At 44.3% G+C, this 11,667-nt stretch overlaps 1 protein-coding gene across 1 annotated transcript; it reads right to left on the minus strand.

Moving 5' to 3' along the window:
- Nucleotides 1–5,845: 5,845 nt before the first annotated feature.
- Nucleotides 5,846–10,770, minus strand: LOC117466003 (polycystin-1-like protein 1). Its single transcript, XM_034109132.1, has 5 exons — nt 10,757–10,770; nt 10,410–10,638; nt 9,759–9,863; nt 7,756–7,929; nt 5,846–6,530 (listed from the first exon to the last, which is right to left on the minus strand). The coding sequence occupies exons 1-5, from the start codon at nt 10,768–10,770 to the stop codon at nt 6,519–6,521; spliced, it is 534 nt and encodes a 177-aa protein (XP_033965023.1). The 3' UTR covers nt 5,846–6,518.
- Between the last annotated feature and the right edge of the window lie 897 nt (nt 10,771–11,667).

Genomic DNA, 11,667 nt, shown 5'->3' on the forward strand with positions numbered 1-11,667 from the left:
AGTGACTGAGGGTGAGGGATCAGAAGATGGACAGTATTATTATCTGGGCTCAGTTAATAGCATGCCTCACAATGATAATGAATGGACAGTCACATTAGAGATTGGCAGCTCACCTGTAGAATTTAAAATAGATACTGGAGCCGATTGTAGTATCATAAGCGAAACTGTGTACAAAACACTGGAGCCAAAAAGGGTTCTACAGAGGCCAAAGAAGGTGCTGAGTGGTCCCGGGGGTGGATTGAACTGTTTAGGGCAGTTTATAACTCAGACCAGCTACAAGGGGAAAACATACACATGCAGGCTCTATGTCATTAGAGGGCAGAGTGTGAATAACCTACTCAGCAGGCCAGTAGCTGTAGCTATGGGGTTAGTAAAGCGAGTGGGCGAGGTCAACACCAGTGAACAGGAGTTTGGCTTACTGAAGACACAGCCTGTGAAGATAGCTCTAAAGGACAATAACCAGCCCTATGCAGTATGCACAGCACGCCGGGTCCCCATACCGCTCCTGGGTGCAGTGAAAGAGGAGTTGGAGAGGATGGAAGCCAACGACATCATTGAAGCCGTGACTGACCCAACAGAGTGGTGCGCACCCATGGTGCCAGTCCAGAAAAAGTCTGGAAAAACACGCATCTGTGTGGACTTAAAGAAGCTTAATAAGGCTGTCAAAAGGGAGAGATTCATCTTGCCGACATCAGAGGGGATGATAGCTCAGCTCAGCGGCTCCACAGTCTTCTCATCACTTGACGCAGCGTCAGGGTTCTGGCAGATCCCACTGGACAAAGACAGCCAGAGGTTGACCACCTTCATCACGCCGTACGGAAGGTACTGTTTTAAATGTCTTCCCTTTGGGATAAGCAGCGCACCTGAGATATTTCAGAGGAAGATGGTAGAGACGCTGGAAGGGCTGGATGGCGTTGCCGTCTACATGGACGACATCATCATCCATGGCAGCAACACCAGCGAACATGATGAGCGGCTGCAGAAGGTTCTGGATCGGCTGGAGTCTGCTGGCCTGAAGCTGAACAATGAGAAGTGTGTGCTGAGAAAGGAGGAGCTGCACTTCCTGGGTCAGGTGATCAACAAAGATGGTGTACGACCCGACCCGGCCAAAGTGTCTGCAGTCAGCAAACTTGAACCACCAGAAAACGTGCAGGAACTAAAGAGAGCCCTCGGCATGATCAACTACCTGGGGAAATATATTCCAGACCTCGCCACAGTGGGCCAGCCACTATATGCACTGTGAAAAGCAGACTCTGTGTGGATGTGGGGTCCGGCGCAACAAGCAGCCTTTGAGCGAGTTAAAGAGCTCCTCACAACGTCACCTACCCTGGTGTACTATGATGTTACCAGGAGCACAGTGGTCTCAGCAGACGCAAGCAGTTATGGGATAGGCGGTGTCCTGCTGCAGCTCCATGGCGAGGACTGGAGACCGGTAGCATACTGCTCAAGGCGACTGAGCGACGCTGAAACCAGGTACGCTCAGATAGAGAAGGAGTGCCTGGCGAGCGTGTGGGCGTGTGAGAGGTTTCAGATGTATCTCTACGGCCTGCCAGCATTCAAACTGATTACGGATCACAAACCCCTCATCCCACTGATGAACTCCAGGGATCTCGACAATGTGCCACTCCGCTGCCAGCGACTCCTCATGCGGTTGATGAGGTTCAACCCGGAGGCTGAGTATGCGCCGGGGAAAACCCTGGTGGTGGCAGACACGCTGTCCAGGAGCCCACAGGAAGACAAGGAGCTCAGTAGAGACACAGACGTGGAGTGTTACGTAGCAGCTGTGATGAGCAGCATTCCAGCATCGCCGAAAAAGATAGACAGCATCCGCGCGGAGACGGCAGCGGACGAGCAGCTCCAAGAAGTGATCAGGTACATACAAGCGGGGTGGCCTGAACACCTAGCACACATAAACACCTGTGTTAGGGAGTACTTTCCCGTTAGGAACGAACTGTCTATGCATGATGGGGTAGTGACCAGAGGGAGTAGAATAGTGATACCAGGGAGATTGAGGTCAGAGATACTAGAACGCATACATGAGGGCCATCAAGGTCAGAGTGCAGAGACAGGGCCAACACTTCGGTGTGGTGGCCTGGCATAGCCACACAGATCACACACAAAGTCGAGAACTGCATGTACTGTCGTGAGCAGAGGAGAGCACAGAACAGAGAGCCTCTCCTGTCAACACCTCTCCCAGACGGGCCGTGGAAGAGAATTGGCATAGATTTATGTGAACATGAGAGAGAGAGTTACCTAGTCATAGCTGACTACTACTCTAGATACCTGGAGATACTCCACATGCCTACCACGACTAGTGCACATGTGATCTTGAAGCTGAGAGCCACGTTTGCCCGGCACGGAATACCGGAGCAGGTTGTCAGTGACAACGGACCGCAGTTCAGCAGCGATGTCTTCAGAGGCTTTGCCTGTGACATGGACTTTACGCACACAACCTCTAGTCCCCACAACCCACAAGGAAACGGTTATGCTGAACGTGCAGTCCAACCGGCAAAGGGGATTCTGAGACAAAAGGACCCCCTACTTGCTTTAATGGTTTACCGTTCTTCTCCACACAGCAGTACGGGTGTCAGTCCGGCAGAGCTCCTAATGGGCAGGAAAATCAGGACGACGCTGCCCACTCTGGCCAAGAACCTGCAACCAAAGTGGCCGAGCAGACATCACATCAGAGCTCGAGATGCCGCGGAGAAGAGCAAACAGGCCTTCTACTATAACAAGCGCCATGGCGTGAGAGAGCTCACACCACTGCAGCGAGGAGACCATGTTCTCACCAGACTGGACAATCAAAAGACCTGGTCCACACCTGCAGTAGTGGCAGGTGAGAGTGTTCCACAGAGGTCTTATCTCATCGAGACGGAGCAGGGTGCTCTGTACAGACGTAACCGTCGACATCTCCAAGCGGTGCCCGTAGCGGGGCCTCCAGCGAACGACGACACAAATCCCAGGAATAACACACCAGACATTCAGATGAGCCCAGAACATGGCTCGCCTGGTCCAACAAGGAACACTGATGGACTGATCCAAACCAGGTCGGGTAGACCTGTTAGACCTGTCCAGAGACTTGACCTGTGAGGGGACAGTTCAATAACAACAACAAAAAAGGGTGTTGATATTGTAAAAAAAAAAAGAGAAAAAAAGGAGAGATGTCATAGTTATTGATGTGTTGATATTGTTAAAGAAAGATATCTAAGTTATTGATATGTGTTATATTGTTAAAAGGGAAAAAGGGAGATGTCATAGTATTGTTAACTGACTACAAGGGGAGTTGTCATATATACGTTACGGCATGTTTACGACAGTGACAGTAAGTGGGGGTGGCGAGAGAACCACCGGAGGCAGCAATAAAGAGTCCTGTTAAATAACCAACTGTTCCGTTGTCTGTTAATATCCAAGATATTACAGCAATAATAATAATAAATGTATCTAACCAAATTAATTATCGTGAGAGGCCTACATGAAACACACACACACAAACAAATCTACAGACTTACTCCAAACTGCCAAACATATTAATTAACACACTCTATTTTGGCCTAGTAGAACAATAAGCAGCAGATTTCTACTGGATCTTAGATCTGCGCTTGCGCAATACGGGTCGGCAGTTGCGAGAGAGTAGGCTTGTTTGAGACAAGCAAGACCTGCGCAGTTGCGATCAACGTCTTGCTAGTGCGTTGCATGATGGTTAGTCATTTTGTCCGACTTGCTCTGGAGGCTCGCCCACATGAGACTTTGAAATCTCGCGGGACAAAGACGCCCGCAGCCTTGAGAGCGAGGCGAGGCGAGTTGGCGCAGTTGCTCTCCACGAGCTGCGGAAGTGAAATGCTTGATGGGAAACGGCTCGCTGGTATCTCGAGCTGAGCGCTCATTGGTGGTTTTTACCACGTGCTGCTGATGAAGCTCTCCCATTGGCTGGCAAAAGTTTGTTGTTGTTTTGTGTCAGTTTTACGTCGCCACATCCATTCCCATTTTTCATCATTGTTCCACAATGTTTATCATCATGAAATTAATATCTATATATTTTATACTATACTGCTTACCGTTTTCATACTTTATATATCTTAGCATATTAATACACACTGTTCATACTGCTCACAGGCTGATATCTAGTGTATTCATACCCCACTGTTTATTCATCATTCAATTCATTCTATATGTTATTCTGTAGATTGTGTACATTACTTTCCACTTCACTGCTTGTTGCACCTGGTTAGAAGCTAAACTGCATTTCGTTGTCTCAGTACCTGTAATATGTGCAATAACAATAAAGTTGAATCTAATCTTGAGCAGGAACAAATGTATTTACTTAGTACATATCTGACATTAACGATTAAACACATGTGTGCATTCTTTATAAATGCAAACCGAGTCAAGCCGACTCCGGAGGTGGCGGTATGCACCTTCAAGCTGTTTGCAATCCGCCAAAAAACCGAGAGAAGAAGAAAAAGATGAAGAAGCCGACTCCGAGCTGTCCGACTTCAGGCGAGCTTTTTGAGACCTCCCCCGGCTGCGATCGGCTACTCTCGTCTACTTTCGAGGCGAGCCGCAACGCCTCTCAAACAAGCCTAGTATTTTTGTTGCGTTATCTATGGTAGGGCAAACCCTTGACAGTGAAACGCCACGCGTGAGGTTTAGATTATTTCCCTGTCTCAATCCAAATTGAACTGTATGAAATAAAAAGGCACATTTGTCATGTAGTAAATAAAAAGGGCGACCTGGAGCCAATCCTGCAATTTCCCCACAAGTGAAAGAGTTGACATGCTGAAAACCCAACCCCTGCAGGGGACTCTGGGGAGATTCTCCCCCACGTGATTTTTTTTAAATACTAACATAAAATACACATTCTGGTACTCTCTTGAGAAGAAAAATAAATACATCTATTACTACACGACATATTTAAAAAAATGAATGCCATTTTAGTTTTTTGTTACTTTGTTCTGAAAGCTGAACCTGCTGCTCCTCACAGAGAGAAGAGGGAAGAGGCTGTGAATGACTTTACATTGTGGATAGCCCCCATTGTTCTGTGTGAAAGACAGCCCACACACCTATCGATCATCAAACCGTGGGGTCTTATTTCATTACGTGTTGATAGAAATCAACACGTAATGTTGTATCGATGTATATAGAGATGTACTACAGCAAAAGTATTCTCCGTGGGGACTTCCTGCAACAACACCACGCCGTTATCTTGATTCTGATTGGCCAGAAGACATTATCAAAGATGTCCTATTGTGAAGACATCACTACCTGACAAAAGTTTTCAAAGTCTTCGGTATTCTTGTTTTTTGGCGTGACAATCGTTTGGGCAGCGTGAGAGCGTGATTGAGAGTGAAAGCGTGTGTCACACGCCAGATGCGTGAGAGTTGGCAACCCTGAGATGGTCTTCAGGACTTTTTAATAAACACATTTTATTTTTGGGAAAATGTCACATTCACAAGAACTGGAGTTTTAATGACTATTACATATTAAAAATGAAAAGGCAATACCAAGTGTGTATTTGATAAATGTTTTATTTCCTTACTTTATATATTATATAATATTTTTATATTTGTTTAACTCTGTATATGTACCCTTGATGTCAATATGTTGCGTTTATATAATGTTGGATAACTAGCATTTGGAACTAACATCCATAGTATTCCCTTAAACTTATATACTTTCAAATAAAAATGAAGCACATTTTTGCACAAAAAAAGCCCTCAACTATTTCCACATTCTACTTCCATAAAAACTCCACTCAATGTCCCTGAAATTAATGAGATGTGCCAAATATCTCTGTACTGTATATAACTAGAAATGATTTGACAAATTGAATGTATTTTTCTTAAGCAACCTGTTTTATTTATATATTTATGTTATTGGTTTATTATTTGTGACATTTGAATAAAACAAAGTAAAAATAGGTCTTAATTTCATATATATATAGTAAGACACCAAAATGCTATTAAAAACAGATATAGGCAAATGTGATGCTTAAATACTTGCATGCATTTAAAGGTTGCACGAACATTAAGGTGAATGATCTCTTTGTTTAAACTAGTGATCCAGGTAACAGTATTTGCAGAAACATGCTGGTCACATACAGTTGTTAATCTTAACAGAACAGAAAATACAGACCTTGTAGATCTTGTTGTCTTGTAATACTTGCAGATTTTCAGCCACATCTCCATCACTTATTGATCGGCTCTACCCTGCCAGGCTCCTCGTGGACCAGCACCTCCACCACCATCTCAGTCTGTGGGGCCTGAGTTGTATCATTGATTTCTGTCCATGGCTCACTTTGCTTCTCCAGAACATCTTCTGTCCAAACCCTGATGATACATGCATCATCTGGGCGGGACGAGTAGTTCTGTGTCTTTAAATAAGTCTGGAGCTCTTGGTCTTTTGGGTTTTCTCCGGCTCTTGTTCCTGGTTGTTGTGAATTATCCAATCCCACAACAACGTCAGAGAAGGGACAGCCTCCCCTTTGGTTTATCTGCTGCAGAAACGGCATGTCCTCCAGTTCAAGCTCGGACCTGGTGATGCAGAATCAGGCAAAAAAGAAACTTGTCAATTATCATCATTTTGTAATTGGTGATTTTTAAATTGTGCTTAGAAATGTGTGTTACCTGAGCAGGTGAGATGCAGGCAGGGGCGGACTGGCCATTGGGAATACCGGAAGTTATCCCGGTGGGCCGGTGCCGGATAATTTATTTCTATTTTTATTCTGCCTAATTTTCTGCCCTTGATGTAATACATTTACATTAATAATTGAATAAAGTAAACAGCCTTTGCACCCCGGGCCGGCAACATTTTGCATTTGCCCTGTACGATGGGCGCTGTAAGTGATGAAAGTGGGGGATGTTGACTTATCAGGCGCCCGCAGCTCACAGCCAAAGTGCGAGCGAGCCTCCGAGCGAGCAAGAGAGAGAGGGCGCGCATCGGTACCGCGGATTGTTGTTGGATTGAGGCTGATAGCTACAGCTCAGTGAGGTAAAGGACTCTGAGGGTTTAGATAGTTCACTTTAGTCTAAGTTATCTCAGTGGGTCTCAAACGGTTTGGTCACAATTTATGTAAACACATATTTCCAAGGCACTCCTTTATAATTATTAGGATAAATAAAAACAGGTTTGAAATCATTCCAATGTATACTATAGGACAGTAACCAAAAATATCCTTTAAAAATGGAGATATTAAAACAAATGCATGAATAAATAAATGTTAACTGGTAAAATAAGATATGAATGAACAATAAAAATAAAATACCTTACATTTATTTGTTATTGGCTATGGAAGGTTATTGGTTATGTTCACATACTTAGTTGATTATTAAAATGTAAACCAATCTTTTTCATATGGGTGTTTTAGAGTTGTACCCCCTAGATCAGGTCAATAGTAATTCTGCTCAAAGTGCACCAGATTGAAGCATTTTACTTTAAAATGTTCAAAAAAATCTTTCTGGGGGGCATGTCCCCGGATCCCCCTGGAGGATGTGACGTCCACCCCCCAATTAAAACATGTTCATACAATACTGAATACATTTGAAACCTTCTTTATGTATATAACCAACATGTCAATACGTTTTTGTTTTGGTCTTTTGCAGAGATTTTTCATTTATTCTTTATATATTCTATTGTGTATTGCTTGGAGGGGCGGGGGGGGGGGAGGGGCACCAAATCATAATCTCGCCTAGGGCACCAAAATGTCTAGGGCCGGCCCTGTCCGTATGCATGTGCCCTATTCCTTGAAGTCTGACTCACCTGTGCATGCATGTTGATCTCCTGTGTGTGTGAGAGGGCAGGACTGTCCTCTGGGTAGCGATGAGCTTTGGAGGGCAGAGTTTGGTGCAGACTGTCGGAGGAGTTCACTCTCAGCGCGGTGACACTCTTCATGGTGAGGAGGAAGAGCGTAACGCCACGCAGAGATCGAATACACTGTGAAACAAAACACAACACTGAGTCAGTGGAATCCTTTAAATCATTAAAAAGCTTCTTAATGTGAGCCCACTCGTTTATTCCCAACATGTCTTTTAGTAAATGTTATTCTTCTTCTTTTAGAAATTACTTTTGCGTGTTTTATTCCATATATATAAATCTTGTAATTGTTTGATTTTATGTCATTCATTCAGTCAAACATTGGTAAATAAATAACGTTTTAGCTTCATGCCTCTGCCTTGGTTCACAGCTTTATTTCCACTGTGGTCAGCACCTCTCCCACACTGTAGTGCATTCCTCCTCTCTTCCTGTTCCCTTTGTAGCCATGTGGAGCACTTGATAACTTGGATTATAATGCCTTTCATTAATTACTTTCATTTGACACCATGATCTCTTGGGGATTTCTAAACCTCAAAGTCGGGCTTTCATTCAGTATTTACCTTTAAAGTAACATTGTAATTATGTAAAGTGTGATTATCCCCCCTAAAGATGAGGCTCTTTTTTTTCAAGGGAAGCTCCTTTTTCCAAACTAAAGCAGGAGTACCAGTGAGCTGTTTTCTCAACATTAAATATAGTTTTTTCCGTCTCACTTGTTCCCATGTTGCCAGGAGGCTGACATCCACATGCCCTCTGTAGCTGTGTTTGTGCAGCAGCTCCACAACCTCCAGGACGATAACGGAGCGATAGATGTAATACATATAGTACACTAAATACTCAGTCAGCAAACTGACCTGCAAACAGAGAGAGAGAGTTATATATATAAAATCACCCTCTTCACTCATCAGTGCATATATGGAAATGCTCCCTCCTACATCAAGGAACTGCTCACCCCACAAACCTCCACGAGGAACCTACGTTCAGTAAAGGCAAACCTCCTCATCCCACCAAGGACACAACTGAAGACCATGGGAGACCGAGCCTTCTGCTCCGCTGCTCCGAGACTGTCGCCCTCCCAAGCCAGCTGAGGACACCACAGACTGTGGAGTACCCTCCCAAGCCAGCTGAGGACACCACAGACTGTGGAGTGCCCTCCCAAGCCAGCTGAGGACACCACAGACTGTGGAGTGCCCTCCCAAGCCAGCTGAGGACACCACAGACTGTGGAGTGCCCTCCCAAGCCAGCTGAGGACACCACAGACTGTGGAGTGCCCTCCCAAGCCAGCTGAGGACACCACAGACTGTGGAGTGCCCTCCCAAGCCAGCTGAGGACACCACAGACTGTGGAGGCTTTCAAAAAAGGCCTAAAAACGCATCTTTGTAGAATAGCCTTGAACTAGATTTTTAAATCCCCCACATCATGCCATGCCGGCATGAATGTCACAGCTTTTATTATGTTTTAATTGTTTTTAAATCGTTTTTTATTGTTTTTATTGTTTTTGTTGTTTTGTTTCACCCTTTTTAATTTTTAATTTTGCAGCACTTTGAGTTTTGTTTACGCAAATGAAAAGTGCGCTTATAAATAAAATATATTATTATTTATTATTATATTTCGACAGCAGTCAAAGCATACACAGGTAGATTATTTTAAAGTTGAGACCATGCTGTGACCTTCCACAGGTACGTTGGCTTAAGAGCTGCAGGTTACTTTGCCCTGCAGATAGGTCATTGTGATCTTGTTTGCATTGGTGTGTGGCCAAGTGCGTGTGTGTGTGTGTGTGTGTGTGTGTGTGTGTGTGTGTGTGTGTGTGTGTGTGTGTGTGTGTGTGTGTGTGTGTGTGTGTGTGTGTGTGTGTGTGTGTGTTAAAGTTGTGTGCAAGCCAAAAAGATATCATAGTATGTTGATAGTTATATGTTTGCCTGTGTGTGTTAATGCAGATGTAGTACACTCACTTCCAGCCGGTTGCAGGGAGTCCTCCAGTATCCCATCAGCCCTTGCTCCCCTACAGCGTACACTTGATAACAGAGTTGCAGCAGAGACAGGACGAGGAAGAGGAGCTGGAGGGGAGGAAGAAGCACATGATGAACATTTAAAAAAAGATTCTCCCGAGCTCGACAAGGGTTTCATTCTCACCAGTGGGCGAAAGACAGCCCCAGTTTTACTCTTGTTCTAGAATGAATTTGGACACCTGGTGAATATTGTACTTTTCTTTCCACTACATGTATTTAATACCTTTAGTTACTTCACAGATCTGGATGAATGATGTGAAATATAACCAAGTGTTAAATCAGACTTTAGTTCCACCTGGAGTAAATCCACCAGCTACCCTGCAGTCTACAAAGTACTTCAGACTAGCTGCTCCTCCACCAGCTTTGAGAACACTTTCATGATCAATCATTATAAAACATATCATATATATTATTCTGAAATGGACCAATCTGCACAACGACTACTTTTACTGTCGCTACTTTCACTATATTTTGATGATGATACTTTTCTACTTTTACCATTTTACCATTTTGGTGTGTGACTTTTTGTCTGTAGATTCTCTCCAGCTGCAGACTAGTGGTTTCCACAGATTAAAAGCTAATGCAGTATTTCACCTGGCACACCATGACACCATATTCCCCCACAGCAGGAGAGTGACAGCCCCCCACTGACTGGACCCTGGCAGAGGGCAGCAGGCCAGCGGGGGGGCTCTGCTCAGTGTGCAGGGACACACTGGTGAACAGGTGTGGTGCAGGGCTGAACAAGGTGAAGTGGAGAGAGACCGTATGTCCGTCCAGCCAGCCGTCTGACTGCAGGAGCTTCAGTTTGGACGCAGCAGCAGACCTGCAGAAATACAGGAAGTCTTTCAGCGCATTTGGAAATTCCTCATAGCTCTCCACGACAAACACTCACAATCTTGCCCAGTTTATTCGTCTAATATCTAGTCAGAATGTGTCTTTACATCCGATAAGACATAATAACTTCAGAAGTGACACCGCAGTGAGATACCGGGTCTTGTTTTGAGACGATGCATCATCTTGTAACTAACATCATCAACTAACATCAGAAAACAGAACACTGTTCAGCATTTGCGGCTTATATTGTAACACAGCATGTCCTGATCCTGGTCAAATATAGTTTAAAATAAGTTCTCCCAGCTAATTACAAGATCTGATTCATCTAAATATCCCATCTTATTTCAAGAAATCTTACCAAGCAAATTTTCACTATTGGCAGATTGTTGTAGTTATTTCAGGTGAAAACAACTTGTTTTACTTGTGAGAGGATGATCTGATCCCAGACCAGAAAGAGAGAAGACTCTCTGGTACGAGAGTCACACTGGAGACCTGAGCAGTCAGAACAAAACCATAATTTAAAGGTTAAAATCGACGATGAACAATTAATGAATCTCTTAAAGGGAAATGGAAACACTTTTCAAACTGCTTTCCATGCGACAATATTACCATTAGGAAATGTATTTATCTAGTCTATTTCCAATGTAAACGATCGAGATACGCGAATATTACTTTTTGAAATACGTGCCTAATGACCATGGGCGCTTCCATTGCTCCGGGACTTTTCCAGTGACGTCACTGATTGGGTACGGCTTCCTGGGCCAAAGCTCAATAACAAACAACATGGCGTGCAACGGTCGTCGTCAGGAGTTTATTGTATTGCCCCAGGCTGCACAAATGGATTTTATACAAAGAAGGAAGAAGTACATTTCCATAGGCTGCCACTAAAGGATGAGAAGCTGCTCAAAGTCCAGTCTGGATGCCTGGTTCAATACAAAACATTGGATTTGAAGCCAGGATCTGTTCCCACAATATTCGATTTCTCAACGTATGCAGTCGGGAACACCGACCGTCCCAG

This window comes from Pseudochaenichthys georgianus, chromosome 20 (genome assembly GCF_902827115.2).
Source record: "Pseudochaenichthys georgianus chromosome 20, fPseGeo1.2, whole genome shotgun sequence".
In the NCBI taxonomy this organism is placed as follows: Eukaryota; Metazoa; Chordata; class Actinopteri; order Perciformes; family Channichthyidae; genus Pseudochaenichthys; species Pseudochaenichthys georgianus.